This window comes from Charadrius vociferus, unplaced genomic scaffold (assembly GCF_000708025.1).
Source record: "Charadrius vociferus isolate BGI_N301 unplaced genomic scaffold, ASM70802v2 scaffold321, whole genome shotgun sequence".
Lineage (NCBI taxonomy): Eukaryota > Metazoa > Chordata > Aves > Charadriiformes > Charadriidae > Charadrius > Charadrius vociferus.
Window position 1 is genome coordinate 2,676,256 of NW_009646934.1, and position 17,906 is coordinate 2,694,161.

Here is a 17,906-nt window from a genome sequence, read left to right on the forward strand (position 1 = left end):
GGGGGGAACGGGGACGGGGACGGGGACGGGCAGAATGGGTCACCACAAGCCCTGTGACAAGGTGTGGTGGCCAAAGGCACTGAGCGGTCAGTATTTAAGGGACATTTTTAGCCCCATTTCAGGGGGGAGGTGGCACCAAGCGTCAGTGGGAACCAGACTCCAGCCGCGTTCACACGTGCACTGGCAGAGCGGAGCTGCCCCAGAACAGTCTCCCCTTTAGAGCCACTCGCTTAAACCAAAGCTTGCGGGCACACGGACACCTCGGTCAGCCCACAGGCTTTCTACAGGGCTGACCAGCTGCGTAAACAGTAAATACACACTTGCCCTGTGTAATTTTTTTAGAATCAAAGAATAGTTTGCAACAAGCCGGCACCTCCATAAATGCAGGCTGGGGCATGGAGAGCAGCCGTCCCAGAAAGACTTGGGGGTACTGGTGGGTGAAAAGCTGGACATGAGGTGGCAATGTACATCCATTGCTGCCTCCAGCTCTGGAGCCTCCAACATAAGGACACAGACCTGTTGGAGCAGGACCAGAGGAGGCCACGAAGATGCTCCAAGGGCTGGAGCACCTCTGCTGTGGAGACAGGCTGAGATCGTTGGGGTTGTTCAGCCTGGAGAAGAGAAAGCTCTAGGGAGACCTTAGAGCCCCATCCAGTCCCTAAAGGGGCTACAGGAAAGATGGCGAAAGACCTTGTGACAGGACAAGGGGAAATAGCTTTAAACTAAGAGAGGGAAGATTCAGACTAGACAGAAAGAAGAATTTTTTTTACATTGAGGGTGGTGAGATACTGGCCCAGGTTGCCCAGAGAGGTGGTAGATGCCCCATCCCTGGAAACATTCCAGATCAGGCTCAACTGGGCTCTGATCAACCTGAGTGAGTTGAAGATGTCCCTGCTCATTGCAGGCGGGCTGAACTAGGTGACCTTTAAAGGTCCCTTCCAACCCAAACTATTATACGATTTTATGATCTTCAACTAGATCAGGTTGCTCAGAACCCTGTTTTTTTTCTAGCATCCCCTATTCTCCCAGACCTAGTATTTCCCCAAACTGCCACCTTCTGTTGAGCTCACCTCTTGCTAAGCCGTGGTCCTGGGGAGCAAGTGCTCGTCCCCTTCCCTCAGTTAAACCTTTGTACTTTCAGGCGCTGCTGGAGCTTGTGCGGAGCCCCAAAACTGCCTTTTATGCCGGCTGCACTGGTTCCTGTTCCTTTTACACTTGGAATTCAGAGGCTGTGAGCGTTGCTGTTGTACCACCACAAGCTCCATGGATGGAGCTGGCCAGGCTACAGACACCCGCTGAACCAGCACAGAGTTGAGCTTTCACACTACAGTAAGAGAAGCATCAGCACCACCATGCCCCGTTCGCTGTGTTGCGTGTTGGCTAGTCCATACCTCATGGATGGTTACTCTTGACTGTGTTAATCAATCGTAGATTTCTGCTGTCATGCTGAGCACGTTTCCTCCTGCTGTGTGGAACTGGCTATGCCTGCTGCAGCCCTCTCCGTACCCCTGTAAATGGGGCCTGAGCAAGGCAGAGGATGTCATGTATCAGGCCAGGACACCCCACTGGAAAGAAAATCTGTTGGCATGGGCAGAAAAATCTAGTGAGCACCAGAACAGATGAGGAAAACAGATGGGGGTGGGTGGAAAAAAAGGGAGAGGGGGAGAGACTGGAATAAAAAGCAAGATACTTATGCAACCTAAGGGACAAAGTAGCTTTGGGCCTCCTTTTTTCCAGTATCTAACAGAAGTTGCTGTTAGATGGGCACAGCTGTAAGCACATGGTTCTCCAGCAAAGCCCCACCTCTTTCGCACACGTGTGTGTCAGAAGAAAGACCACCTGCTGTCACTCAGCACAGGCGTGCAGCAGTGTAGCTGGCAAGACTGGGCTTTTCACAGTACAGAAACTACCTTGGACTAAAATGGTGGGGCAGGGTTGGGAAAACACAAGAAGTCAGTCAACTAACACAGGAATGTTAACTGTAAATCTGAAGACAGTTATGCTTCCTCCCCTCTAGGGTTTTGGTTCGTTCACAGCAGGATTTCCCTCATCAAAGGCAATGGGTATGTGTCGCTTTCAGAAAATTTGTAGTTTATATGTAGCAATTTGTTTTTTTAATATCTGCATTTTAAGGGTTCATGTCTAGTGGGGAACTGATGGGTACTCTTAACATCATCTTCTGGTTTGTATCAATGCTATCTTCATTTAGCAGAAAATAAACACACTCAAGTGGTTAAGTGACCCACCCAAATGTCTCTAGTTTAGAGACTTCAGCCCCTGTCAGTTCTGATAACTTCATAACATCATTCCCTTCAAAAAAAAACATTTTGGGTTATTTCCATGACTGCCTTTGAGGGCAGTTTCCAAACCTCATTCATGGCTTCTTGCTTCACTGATTTATTAGTCTTGTACCATTGCTTAGGACTGCTTTAGATGAAGGCTGAGGATGCTTTTAGTCATCAGAACTGACGTATTTGAGAAGTTAAGATGCAGTCTCTCACTGTGACTGGTAGAAAGAAAACCATCCAGCGTTCAATGTGGCCAGTTCTGCAAGGACTTGTGAAGCACGTTCACGTGGTTTTAGTTTGTATTACTAATACATAATTTTAACTTCTAGATGACAGAACATTACCTGTGAATAAATGGAACGAGAACGATGTCAAATGCTGGCTAGAATCTACTGGAATCAAGAAAGAGTATGTAGAAAAACTATATGCGGAAGAAGTGACAGGTCCAGTGCTAATGGACCTGGATGAATCTTTCCTCAAAGACATGGGTATGAAGGGAGGCCAAATCCACATGTTAATCCGCAAGAGAAACAAACTTCTGCAGGTACAGGAAAATGAACAGCAAGCCAAGCCTTCCAGCAGCAAAGTGTCTGACAAAACTGATGCACAAACAGATCCAGTCAGACCCAGAAATGCCCCTGCTGAAGGAACTTCAAGTGGAGACAGTTGTGGTCCAGTAGGTAAAACTAGCAGAGACAACACAGCTGCTACTTCTGGCAAGAGGCAAAGGAGAAGTAACAATTCTCAAAGTACTGATGAAGTTTTAGAACTCAGCAACTGTCGACCATTTAGAAGTCAGAATACCGATTTCAAATATGTGAAAAACAGAGTTCTTGCTCCAGAATCAGGAGTCAATGATTTAATCACTCCTTGCCATGAATACAAATCTTTTGCCATTGCTGCAGAACTGAACAAAAATCAATTGCAATCAAAATTTGCCTGCGAAGTGATACGATTTGCTTCAGCCTGCATGAACATTCGAACAAATGGCACCATACATTTCGGTATTATGGACAGCGTTGTGGATAACGGTTGGAAACACGGACAGATCATTGGCATAAAGGTCAAAGAGCGAGAATACTATGTTGATGCATTAGATTATATAGAAAAATGTTTTGCTGAAAATGTACAAGAAATTGCAAGGAAATGTATTCACCCACCTGTTTTTGTTGAAGTGATTTCAAAAGACTCTCAGGAACAGAGATTTGTGGTGGAGGTTGACATTGAACCAACACTGAGTTTAGTAAAGAACAGAGTTTTTGAAGTCTGTTTGCCAAAATACAATGAAGACAGCCAGAAGGTGACCATGACAAAAGACCGAACTCTCTACCAGAGACTAGGAGCAAAGTCTGAACCTGTAAAGCACAACGATGTATTTGCTTTTTATACAGGGTTACAAGACAGGGATGCTCAAAGAGAAAAAGCTGAGCTCTCCAGTGCAGAAGTACCTACAGAAATACCTCAAAATTTAGGAAGAAAGTTATCAATTCTACTAAATGATGGCAAAAGCTATATAGATGATTCCTTACGGTACATCCTTGTCACAAACAGATGTGAAAAGGACAATCTGAACTATATCAACTTTTTAATGCACTTGAACATTTTCTGCGTCTTTGACTTTGATGAAGATTCTAATGTGTCAGGACTGTATAGCAAGTACAAAGAACACCACGCAACAAGGTCTTATTTTTTACCGGATTTTTCCAATGAAAGTAAGACTGGCATCCCTCCCTCTCAGAAACACTCGAGCCTGTTTGATCAGACCAGCTGGATATTCTGCAATGGGCGCAGTGACTTCCTTGGCAATGAAAAACCTTGTGATGAAAATACATGGATTAGAACAAAAAAAACATACCTTAAGAAAGCAATCATTCGTATCTGTGACGAAATCCTGCCGAAGCGGTCTTTCATTGTGCTTTTCCTATTGCTATCACCAGTGCAGAAACCACTTGTGGACACTTTTCAGGAATTCTATTCAGAGATGAACGGCACAGAGTACATCGTTTGCATTGCAGAGTCCAGAGACAACTATGAGAAGTGGGCTAACCTAGCTCAGACATCCTGCAGCATTGAGACACTGGAACAATGCAGCATCGTGGGCATGAAACTGAGTCACGTAGATGCCACCATTCAAGCAATGCTGCCTTCTATGGCACAACCCAGACATCTGCCAGTTTCCAGTAGAGGGGTATGTACACTTTCCTCGCTGGAAGAAGAGAAACTGTTTTCCCTTGAAATCCTTTGTGTTGACCAATGCGATGATATAAAATTAGATTTTTTGACTGAAAAAGAAATACAGGAAATAGAACAAAATTTTTACCGAGGGAGAAAAATCATCTGGAAAAACTTCTGGCTTGCCGATAAAAGATGCTGTGGGGAAATCATTGAACGCGAAGCATGTCAGGATGCCAGCAAACTCCTAGATGACATTTTACGAGGAAGCGGACACAACTGCTCTGTGGCCAAACTAAAGATATTTCACCATCCTGGGAGTGGTGGAAGCACAATAGCACGACAAGTTCTATGGAAAAGAAGAAAGCACTTACGATGTGCTGTTATCAAAACGTCCTACTCGCCTGCAACTGTTTGTGAGCATGCACTTGCATTTAGAGAGTATGAAGAAAAAGAAATTAGTCATTGTCTTCCTGTGCTTCTCCTGATCGAAGATTATGATGAAGACTATTTAGAAGAACTAAGGTATGAGTTAATAGATGCTGTAGCATCTAGGAAAATTAATTCCCCCAGACCTTACTTCATCCTCCTGTGTTGTAGACGATCCAATGACCCTGAAAGGCTTTGCAAGGCTTCTCCACTGGACACAGTTGCTGTCACTCACAAGCTGACAGACTCAGAGAAAAGTCTGTTCAGAACTAAACTTGAAAAACTGAAGCAGAAAGATGTCAAGCCAGAATTCATACTTACATTTGTCCTGATGTGTGAGGAGTTCAATGAAACATATGTGAGAGACTTTGTAGAGCACATATTGCAAGACATAGACCGTTCTTCTCGTGATACACGTTTGATGTGTTATGTGGCATTGCTTAATTTTTACGTACCTAATTCATATGTTTCATTGTCACACTGTGAGGCTTTTCTGGGACTGGGGGTATATACAGAAAGAACATCAAGAGCGTATGATTTCAAAAGTCACTTGAGTGAACAAGCAAGAATGATTTTTATTGAGCTAAGGGAAAGTACCACCTATATTTCATCTGTTCAGATAATACACTGTCTGGTTGCAAAAGAAATTCTGCATCAGCTTTCAGGGAATGAACCTCAAAGTCAACTTGCAATGACGCTTCTTCAGGAAAAGACACTCTTTGGAAACAGATTTGGACGAGATGAATTCATAAAGTTCATCAGAGATCTGTTTATTCGACGTGATAAAAGAAGCAGGGGTGACAATACTGACACTCTTTTCTCCCCATTCATTGAACACGTCTGTAAAGCTGAAGGCTGTGAAAAAGCTATAGCTATTTTAAAAGCTGCATATGAACTCCTTGGAAAAGATCCTTTTTTTGCCCAGCAACTTGCTAGACTACATTACAACAATGAAAAATTTAAAGATGCAGAATATTGGGCAGGGGTGGCAAAATTTCATTTGCCAAATGATTCTTTTATTTTAGATACAGAAGGTCAAGTCTACAGGAAATGGTTTAGTTTCACTGTGGATAAAATGACACAGGAGGACACTCCTGAAAGCATCATTCAAAAGATAGAGATAGCTCTTAAAGCTATGAAATGCTTCAGGGCTGCACAACAGGCTGCAAAAGCAGAACGTGACAGTATGAACAATGCTGGCTATTTTGGAGAAGTAGAAGTAGGATGTCGTCTTCTTAGATTTTTGTCCACAATCTATGTATTTCGCAGAAATCCAGAGGGGGAATATTCTGAGCTTGTAAAATACCTGATCACAGATTACATTCCTAAAGACATTGAAAAACCATGGGGAAGGCTTCACTCCCGCCTAAAAGGCTTACGCCAGAACCTGTACAATGCTCTGGAATGGATTTCAGAAGACCTAAGTTATTTCCAAACAGATAAAACCCATGAGAAGGAAGAGGAAGATGAAAAAGATGAAAAAGAAGAACAAATTTATAATCCCAGAAAATGGCTAAAAAGACAGTCAGAGGTATATGCCAAATTCTTCATCTCTGCATCACTTATTGAGGAAAGCAACGGTGGCCCCGAGAGCCAGTTGATTAGACGCATGAATATTTATAAGAGCGGCGGAGGTAGCGTCACTAATATCCTGTCTTTCTTAACTGATAAGAAAGAGAATAGGTCAGCTGAAAAGATAGAAAAGATCCTTAGTTTCTATACAGAAAACCCCCAAAGAGACAGGCTAGAAGACAACGATCTGATCAATTATATTTTGTGCCACATCACATTAGCATGCTTAGCACCAGGATCAGCCAAACTTCTTCCAGTGCAAACTCTTCGTGAGCTCAGTATAAGATTTTTTAAAGGAAAAAGACCATTTCCAGCAAGTGCCTATTTTTTGCTCACCCTGCTATACTGGCCAGATGAGGCACTAGACAAAGAGCCTAATCCAGAAAAAGATGAAATTCTAAACTTAGCCCTTCAAACCCTGAAACGTTTATATGACATCAAGATGAAAGATGTTCCTACCAGAAAGAAACGAATCTACACTCACTTTTTTCTGGGAAAGGGTTATGGCTTACGTAAGATTGTGCACAAAACTAAAATTGAGAAATTAATTAGTGGATCCTTGGATGAGAGGAGAATGAAATGGCTACATGGAACTGTATGGAATATTGGCGAGATTCGTGACATTCTCAAAAGAGTTTCTGGTTGGACCAAGGACAGAAATTTATTTATACGTGGGCATGTAAAAGAATTTCCCATCTTGCCACTCCATCGTGATTCAGTGCCCCCTGGAAATGAAAATGTGACTTTTTATTTAGGCTTTTCATTTAATGGTCTTGTTGCTTTCAATATTGAGGTTGAAAATAATCCAACTGTCAGCAGAGTACAAAATATTTAGAAGAATAGAAGCACCTACAATGCTTTTTGCAGATACAGCAATGAAATTGCCCATTGTCACATTTTTTAAAAAAAGTGCACTGCACTGTCTGAACACTAGGGAGCAACATAATCACAATTAACTACTACAATAATGACCAAGTATGTAAAAAAAATTTGAAACCTACTAGGAAAATATACCTTGAAATGGAAGCCTTTGATACTTTCGGAGACAACAAAAGCAAGATTTCAAACTTAAGACAGCAATTATTGCAATACTTGCTTGGGCACTGGGAAGATGGGGCAGGGAAGACAACAGACCCACTATTTCTCCTCCCCAACCCTAAATATTTGGAGAACTGAGCTCCGGAATAAACAGGTAGAGTGGGGATCCCTTTCTTCTCAGCTCACAGATTAGGATTTTAAATTAGCTTCTGGGTGGTCCTGATCAGTAACAGAATTTTTCCACTGTAACTGTATGGTTTTTTTCTTCGTTCTGAATCAGCAACAAGAAGTTTAAGTCAACTTATAACATGTATACTACACTGGCTCTAACATACTTTGATCACTAACATGTACCATGTCTGAAATACATCTACCCATCAACTGCAAGCCAACAGCCAGTATAAAAGCAGAGAGGGAAAGTAAACAATTTTTTAGTTGACTTTGCAAACATCAGGACTGCTAAAAGACAGATCTCCAATTTAACATCGCTGATACATTGCTTCTCTATGTAAATATTACAAACCATGCTGGATATACCTGTATCTGGGGAAGGGTGCAAAGACACAGGAGCAGTTAGATATTGATGACCAAAGATTATTTGTAAGCGCTGTTATGATTTCATCATCCAAACAATTCCTGCATTTGGTGAAATGTTTTTGCAGCATTATCCAAGAAATGTCCACACCATACAAGACTCAGATTTGTCTCTTGTATATATCCATGTGTGTAGCCTGATTTACTAATTTGAAAAATGCAAAGGAGTTTGTGTCTGCAACCATCATGTCACATTAAACGTCTAATAATAAAGCTGCTTGGTATTCTTGGTTTTTCACATTATTTGATAGTATATTGTCACTAAAATTTCCAGAAAATCTGTCATACACCTTAAGTTTTAAACTAATAAACAACCTTTAGGAAGAATTACCATTTCTACAAAAGCTACAAAACCCTACCTGAAGATGTAGTTCTAATGGCAGCAAGGTATGATTTGCTTTTCCAACTTCAGTCAAGATCTGGGCATAGCCAAAAACTGCAAAAGGAATTGCAAGCCACTATGAATTCAGAAGAAGATGAAACCAAAGATTATTGTATCTAGTCCAAGCCTTCACCTTCCGGCCTGAGGAAGCAGAAACAAAGCTTCTGACTGCTGGCCAGGCAATACTTGTACCTCCCAGGCTGAAGGCCCGGGAAGGCAGGTGACAATAGCAAAGTAGACCCTGGGAGGGCTGCACATTGGCGTGGTAAATACAGGCTGGCAGATTTCACCAGGGTTAAGCAAATGCTTAAGGGTTAAGTTTAACCTTAAAGGTGTTAAGCACAAAGGCAGCTTTCCCCAAGGTGAGCTAGGAAGGTCTGCTGGAGGAGCAAACCATGACAGCATCTGAGCAGGAAGAAGCTGGAGTGCTAGAGAAAACGTCCGCTGTCCCCAACCCTTGATGCAGGGGTGGGGAGAAAGGAGCATGGGGGGGTGCGTGCACACACATGCGTGTGTTTAAAAAGCCAATTGGACAGGTTTCTTAAGTCTAGCATGGGGCATAAGGATGGCTTCAACCCGGAGCAGAAACAGGATATGCAAACTTTTTTTTCCCCCATAGTCAGTTTAGCAGAAGGACAGCAGATCAGCAACAAAAGGAAGCTACAGATTTGCTTGTCTCCAAGTACAACCCACTTTGTCTATAAACAAAAACTCATGCATGTGAGCTTTATCTTAAAACAATCAGAGAGCTAGTACAAAGTTACTTAAACCTAACATGAATGAAGGTGAATTTTGTACTTACACACACTTTGGAACAGCTAAGACTCTTTGCAATAATGATTTAAATAGGTCCTCAAGAGGAGAAAAAAAATACACAGAAATAGTGGTTCACTTCTGTTTAATCAGCGACTGTTACAAAGTGGCAGACACACATTACAGACGTGTACATGTGCAATGATCCATTCCTGAAGCATACAGTTCATAGAAGGCTCCCAATGGATGCAAATGATAGCTCCGTATTTTCTTTGAATCTTCTTTGTAAAATGAATGCTATAAAATTAAGCTAGTTACTGTTACTATTATTTGCATGCATTAAAGTGATGCACATACTTACCAGTCTCTCAATTTCTCCAATTAAATTCAGTATCAATATTTTGCCACCTGTCTTTTGAAAAGATCAATGATCCCATACCTTTCATACTACTTAACACAAAAGCAGTATCAAGGTACCAAAAAAAAACTTCCTGACACACTAACTTTTGTGGCTGTACTGCAACTGAGAGGGGACATAATTCAATCACGTGCTTTAAGGTACTTTAAGAAGGTACTAAAAACAGTTTGGAGTTCAGGTTTGCTACACAGTGACCAGAATCTCTGAAGGGGTGATTCTGAGTCATTAAGTAGAAGTCTAAAGGAAATAGCATGAGTTGACTCACTGTTCCATGTATATCATATCAGAACTGTGAAGGAAGACTTCTGAACCACATTAGACCAGACAGCTGCTTTAATGGTGTATCTGAAGTTGAGCTACAACTTCAGACTGCTCACCTGGTCATGAAAGCTCAGATTCCTAGTACTGTTCTGGTCCTATCTCAAACGAAAATAAACTTAATTCTACCAAAAAGTACTGTAACTAATTGCCATTAAAAATTTCACAAAGAGATGATGTTCTACCAGAGTTCATACTAGGATCTACCCTAGATAAATACACTTTTTGTTGATAAGACACTAGAGAACACCACTGCTCTTTAGTTACACCCACTGATTGCCAAGCTGGTGCACAACTAGTGCAGGTCAGCATCCAACCACTGTCAAAACTGAGACTTCAAAGTAATTCAGCAGCCAAAAGCAATCAGTTACTCATTCTGACTTATTACTGAGCATTGGATTAAGTATCAACTAGGGTCAACCACAGAAGTTAAAAGAAAGATGCATACATTCTCGTAATAGAATGGCCTCACAGCAAGGCATCCCTACTGTTCATGCACATCTGCCATTAAAATATATCGGCAAAGATAAGTTAAAATTTTATTATAAACTTTCCTTTTTCCTTTCTTCTTGGGAGAAACACCTACGTAACCTTATTCAAAAGTTTGTATGTAGCTAGGTTTGCAGACAAAGCAATTTAGTGTGAATGACTGAGAACTGATGGAGAAAAGATGCTAGGAGATGGGCTTCAACTGCAACTATTCTAAAACGTGGGAAGATAGAATCCCATTGAAAAACTTTTTGTTACTACGATGAACTCTGCAGTGTCGCGTAAGATTTCAAAATTCTAAAATAAACAATACCGCTGGAACCTACTCTAGACCATTCAGATGAGCTGGCAAAACTAAAGTGTCTGTTCAGCTACCACACTAGTATGATCTTTCCAATGCCTAGGTTCCTATATAACTATCCACCAATGATGTCAAAAGCTCCTCAAATTTACCTTGTGATAACATGCCCTTGAGCAGTGAATTAAAGCACAGAGTTTTACAGGTCATTCAGCTGTAAAACTATTCTAGGAGCTACAGCACAGAAAGTCTTTATCTCCCATGTTGATATGCAGGGATGAGGTACACAAAGCTTAAGTAAAAATAAATGTATGCAGCTATTCTAGAGAAGGTTGCATCTTTTAACCAATCACAAAATCTCTCCTCTTTTAAGGTGTAAAATGTTCCGTAAAATAAAAATAAAATTCCCAAATTTCCAGGAATATGGAATAGGGCAGAAGAGGCAGAGCAGTAATTCTGGAGTAAGATAAAACAGCTGGGCAAAAACACATTTGTAGGTAGCCTCTAAAGTGCTGAAACAGGCTAGCAAAAAAAAATCAGAGAAGAACAAGCTCCTGGCTACAGGCCTAACAAAAGCAAACATCTTTTGGTAGGAGACAGTAATTAGCAAGCGCTAAAGAAAAATGAAAGATTACATTACTGCTACAGATTCTCACAAACCGGAATGCTTATTCTCCAACACAATAAATACAATATCCTATAAATGGTTCACTGATAAAACAGCCTCTTTTATAATAGGCATGTTACTGAAGAAGTGACTTCAACTTTAGATCTTCATACTCTTCAGTAACACCAATGGCTATTTGTTAAGGTACAGTATTAAATTTTCCTTGCAAGTGCTTACAGGTATTACCTACCCACAAGTGTCATTAAAACCATTACAGATCTTCAAAAAAAAAAAAAAATCCAGATGTTCACTCACTACTGAAAACAGTAGTAGATAACAGATACATTTACATTTCAGAGACCAAAATTCCCCTCATGTATTTAAGTGGTATCATTTGAACAAATTATTTCAAATAGGAACATCAGGTACTTACAGATTAAACTAACCTGTACTGGCAGTGCTGTGGAATTTTTCTTCTCTACCAGTAAGTAGCAAATGCTGAAATTCTGCTGCTAGTTAACAGAAACACAAATTGTATTAAACCAAAGAGTTTAACCCATAATTTAGTTTTTCATTTAAAAAGCTGCCAAACTTCAATTACTGTAATTTGTTGCTTAAGAAAAGCATACGAAGTAAAGGCAACTATAAAACTACTTTCAGTTTGCCCTTACTTTTCTGATATTTTTCATACACAAGCCAGAAGTTACACAAGGCAATCCTGTTGTCTACCACAAACATAAAGGAAATTACAATACTTACATGCCAGGTTCCTTCATTAAACAGTCTCATAAAGTGTGTTTTCTTATTCTAGACTTTACAAATGAAAGAGCAAAATGTATTTTCTTCCACTACAATTTATGGGAAAGAAGCTAAAGAATTTAGTGCAAGTAACACATATGCAAATAACTCAATAAAAAAAGTGAAAGAAAAAGCTCTGCATGACATCTTCGTTTTAAAACGTTATGTAATTTCCTAAGTTGGGAGACAGTGAAATAGCTTCCTTCGGTTGTATGGCATAATTTCTGCTAATTCAAGAACTGCTGTTAGCAAAACCCATTTAAACATATTGGCTAAGGGCAGCAGAAGTTGAAATAGTTAAATTCATCATCATTAAAACAGCAGTGTTGCTGATTGTTCCTACTGCAAGAAAACCCATAAAAATAAAACAAGTTGTTGTAAACTTGCTCAGAAGGTGGAAGCGCCTCACTATTCACCGTAGTGATCAGGTGTATAATTACCAGCCCTCAGAGACAGTTCATACCACAGACAATCAATACTGACTCATCAAGATGCTAAGAACAAACGACTGAGCATAACATCCTGGATCCTGTGATTCAAGACACAATATGGCTGTCTGAAAAAGCAGCAAGCTGAAGTGCCTGGCTCCCTCAAACAGACCTTCACAATACAAAAGTAAAACTGCATTCACTATACAATAGAATCTACAAATACTGTACTTGAACTGTATTTTATTCTAGTAGAGCCTTAATGAGAATCTGTGCTGACAATCGAAAGACTGCAAAAAGCTGCTGTTTACAGTATATAAGAAAACTATCGCAAAGTTTTTTCAGACCTTCAAGAAGAATGTTATATACAGCACACTTCAGAATCGCTTCAATTCTATCCTGATCCCTTCAAAGGCTGCCTCAAAACTTCTCTCACTCTAAACTAGCACCTACCTACCCCAACTACTACAGAAAAATATGGTAGTCGCTGACAGCTGCATTTTTACAGAACCCAGTCACTACTGGTATTTCACTGGCCTGATTATTTTGATTGCAAATATTAACACTTAAAAAAAAAAAAAAATCTTCTGGAGGTAGCCTATTCCTCAGAGTATTTAAGGGCTACAGTCTTTATCAGGCAAGGCACAGAACACGTTATGAACTCACCACACAATTCTAAAGCAAGTCGAACTTCACGCGTGGTACATACTTTTTTGCCACATCTCGCATTCACTTTTCTTGTTAAAAACAGTGGGTGCAAATTCACCCAATTTAACAGACTATCAGCAATTCTTGCTCTTAAAAAAAAAAAAAGCCATGTAGCTCTACTTAAGCTTAAAAAACACCAACCTCCTTAACACCTACTTCCATTGCTCTATCTATAAAAGTCAAGTCACTAAAATGCCACCATCATTAGAAAAGAAATTCCACAAACAGCGAGATGTGCAACTTTGTGATACAGACTGCTGCCATACCTAGAGCTGCAATACTGGAATGTCAGTAAAAACACGCTACCACCCCTCAAAATAAAGAGATTTCGTCTATAGTGTCAATTTTTTTTAAACTATCCCCCTTAGATCCACACGAGGAAGCAGGGAGGAAAATGTCACTAACAGAACTTCACAAAAAGAGCAGAATATGAACCATTTGCACTAAATGAGAATTTTACAAGTTGTTTAAAAGAGATTACAGGCCAGCTAGCCTAACAGCTGAGGAGATACTCCCAGCAAAAAGCATAGACCCACGATGCCATCCTTGTGACTAGAAAGACAGTAGCACTTGCACAGGTCCCTTTAAGGAAAAACACAAAGCAAAAGGAAAATGTACATCATTACTTGCTGCAAATTTAAGGACAAACATTAGTCTGTGGTAATGGATCACAGTAACATGAATGTAATCTGCTGAAGCTACCAACTCCCAAAGAGGGAACAGAAAAAGATCTGTCCTGTCCAGTCCTTTAGAGACTTACAGAATGGACAGGAATGTAAAGGATGGAAGTGAAGGATGTGTGAACTACCCACCAGAAATTACAACTACTGTTTACAGCGTAGCGGGAAAACCCAGAGTCAAAACCCCCTTTAATTCATAACACCCTGCAGAACTGTCTTCATGTCAAATGCACCTTTCAGAAGTAGACAATGTGAAATTAATCTTCTTGGAAAAGCCTAAAAGCAGCTTCAAGAAAAAAAAAAAACAAACAAGCTATACATAGCAACGTGGTGCTAAGAAATACTATCGTTTGCTCACAAAACGTGTCAAAACACAAAGAAATGGTTCATATGTTCCAAAGTATTAGTATACAGGGCTTAAGCAATGACACAATGAAAACAGGAACTGCATTTTGGAGACATTTTTTCCATGAACATGTGAAACCTAGTTATCTTCAACAAAAACAGATCAAAGCAATTTCTCTAAATTCAAAACCTTTTAGCTCTCGCCAGGGTATCAATTTATAAGATATAACCCAAGTGTGGATCTAAGTAGGATACTCCACTGGACACAAGACAGCATACAAATCTGAATTTTAGCATCTGTCTGCTTGATGACAAGCTGAACGCAAGTAGCTGGATACAAACTACTTAATGCTGCATCAGTCTTAAATGGAAACTGATGACAAAGTTCAGTATCAGGCACTTGAAATTTGCCTGTTTTTCATTCTGAGTCTCTAACAGATTCAGATACTTAAAGCAAGAAGTACAAGCCATATTGCATATTATTGCTGGTTAAGCCATTTCCTTAGATACTGTTGGGAAATAAGAACTATGCCAAATGCTCCTATAGACTGAATATGTGAAACAAATACTAGTTGCAGTAGTGTATCTTGAAGCGTCGTTCTTATCTTCACTGTTATCAAGGGTAGCACCACAATGAGAATTAGAAAAGTAACACCACGGTCAATAATAACTTTGAGACAGTTAACAGAAGACACGTCAATTTTCCAGTCAGACTAAAGAACTGGGGGGGGAGGGGGGGGGCTTGTACAGGAAAAATGCAAAGGGCAGAGTACAAAGAATAATACAACAGGAATGTGAAATCCAGTCTTGTAACTGATTTAAAAACCACAACTCTGTCCTTTAAAATTACTGGAAATCACATCAGTGCTCGTTATTTAGCAAAATCTTGAAGAAATTAAATATAATCTATGTTCATTTAAAAAAATCACAAGTTTTAAAAATATCTGAAAAATTTTAAAAAGTTATAAAACCTGACTCCAACACTTATTTATTTGCCATTTCACTGCTGGTAGGCTGCAAGGTGTCCTCAGACAAAACCTGTTCTTCTGAAGCTGAAGTTGTCTTTAAACAACCTCAAGCATTCAAAGCCAATGTATCTGCAACAGAGTGAGCAGCAACACTAAAGCTCATTTTTCTTCAAAGGTAGAATTTTTTGCTAGTCACTGTGAAAGAAGAAACTTCAGGCAAGTATATACCTAAGGAAATTTTGAATATGCAACAGAATTCCACAAGGTTTCAAAAAAGTGCTATGGTTTTCAGTATTGTTGCAACAGACCAAGTTTGATGTATTTGAAAGACTGATGAAAAGGCTTTCCCTGAAACTGACAAACTGAAAAATCTGCAGCTTCGATTTCTCATTCTTCTACTCTACTTTACCAACTTGAATCTCTGTTTCTTCAAAGGGCTCTACATTAATATTTGTTGTGGTGCAGCTCACGTATGCTGTGGTATTAACATCTTAACCTCCTCCAAAGAAACTGTGTTCTATAACTTAGGCTACACAATTTTGTGACTATAAATGTCACCTACTAGTAAAAACCTCAGTATTTTAAGCACTTCAACAGAGGCATCTCCGCAGAAGAGGAAACACTGGTAATTGACATTTACATGCCACTAGTTCAGAGACTACACAATCACATTACCAAAACCACATACAGCACAAATGCAATGCAAGGGAAGAGAGGGAGGGGAGCAGTGTGGCTGAAGGACTACCTGAGCAGCCTTGGAAAACGCGTTCCATTAAGAGAAAAGGTACCCAAACATCTTAAAACATGTTCCCTCCCCCTAAGAATCTTAAAACACAATGATAATAAAAAGATAAATATTAATATAGAGCCCATCTACCAAAAGAGAATAAAAAACCTAAATTAAAATAAATTTAGGGGCCTTCACCAAACTTGCTGCAAGTTTGGGGACATAAATATCCAACAGCTATAAAGCTGTGAAAGCCCCCAGAATGAATAAAATAAATCCCACTTGCCTCAGACTGAACAGGGCAACACTGAGACTCTGCCTCAGCCTGTCCTATGGCAGGGCTATAAGAAGAAGAAAAATTTAAATTTTAGAAAAAACATGACCCAATTAAGTGAAAGACATGCATTCAAAGTTAACAAAATTCCAGTGATCAAGCAAACAAAAGAAAATGACTGCTATAGCACCTATTTTGTTAGGCCCAAATAAAACTTTTTATAGTTGGTAGCTATTTCTGATTTGGACAGTTTGTTTTGCTTTGTATCTTGATCAATGGAAAAGAAGTCAGATGTCTTGGGGCATTTTTCCCATAACTGATAGTATTTACTGTACTAGTTCACAAAAAGTAGAATTAACGATTCCATCAGCCACTGAAAATTTTCACCCTCACCTTAGTATTTATGTAGAAGCTAGACCAGTACAATTATTAAGATGTTTACTATGAAGTGTCATTAGTTACCCTATTAAATTGCAGCCCCAGCTCATGGACTGGTATATCAATTTAACTGAAGAGTCATAAAGCCCTTCTTGCTGTTTGTATAACTGAAGTGATCTTGGCATTTCGTTTTTTTATCTTATATCTGGAATTCTTTGGTTCCCATAAAGTAACTGCAGGTTATTTTATTCCATTCAATTTGTCCAAGTTTTAAGAAAGTCAGTTACACAGTTCTACGTAAATACTGTTCAAGAGCTTCATACACTAAAATAATTGCAGAAACCATAGTAGGGGGATGCAGCTGAATCTGTTTCTAGAAGCTTGTTTATATACTCCCATGCATGCACAGAGTGAGGAATAGTTATCCACTGAAATTATTAGATATACATCCCAGCCTCAAATTTATTATCAGCACCTAAAAATCTCATCTGTGGAAGAATAAATACATCCAAAGGTCCAGAAGAAAAAATTTTTAGTCTATATGAGCCAGCTAAATTTTCAGTATTTTATTTAAAGCAACCTTTGCTAAAGGCAGAAAGATGCTCTAAAGGCAGTACCAAACAATCATATCAAGGCTTCTGAAGAACTAGCCTGGGCCTTTCCATGGTTCTTTCATGCCAGCCTCACCCCTTTTGCTCTAAAAATCAGTAGATATGAGATCAGCCTCTCATGATGATATTGAGATAAAGTAATTTAGAACCTTTTAAAACAAATGCCAGATGCCATAAATTCTAATATTTTGCTAAACATATTTTCCCACCTGTGTCTGAACATTTTCTGCAGCCTGGGTTTTTTTTCTGCAATTTTTGCATTACATTCCAATTTAAAGACTGATCAAAACCCACTTGCAAGTTTTAACTTTACTGTAAGATTTGCCATGGCAAATTTAGGCAGCAACTGAAAAACAAAGATCTGCCTATGTAATTATAGCACTAGAGTCCTGCAACAGATATAAGAGATGCTTTTCTGTAATCCTAAAAGCTTCTGCAATCTCTTTCCAAAAAGAGAGATTTTTGCTTTATAACTAAAGCAAAAAAATGTTTGCATTGTTGCGCTATATTAATAAACATAGTTGTGCCAGCAAAATCCCTAAACTTTGTACTGTAAACCAAGCCTTAGTCTTTATACAAGCAGTTACTACATTCAACGTAGTTTTCCTCTTTTTTTTGGAAAATGCACCAT

At 39.5% G+C, this 17,906-nt stretch overlaps 1 protein-coding gene across 1 annotated transcript in view; it reads left to right on the forward strand.

Moving 5' to 3' along the window:
- LOC104295104 (sterile alpha motif domain-containing protein 9-like) overlaps window positions 1-7,296 on the forward strand; it is a 10,489-nt gene extending 3,193 nt beyond the window's left edge. Inside the window, exons 3-4 of the mRNA XM_009894808.1 lie at window positions 1,142-1,310; window positions 2,618-7,296. Of these exons, the coding sequence (XP_009893110.1) occupies window positions 1,142-1,310; window positions 2,618-7,296 (4,848 nt within the window). The remainder of the gene's footprint in view (window positions 1-1,141; window positions 1,311-2,617) is intronic.
- Window positions 7,297-17,906: the final 10,610 nt, after the last annotated feature.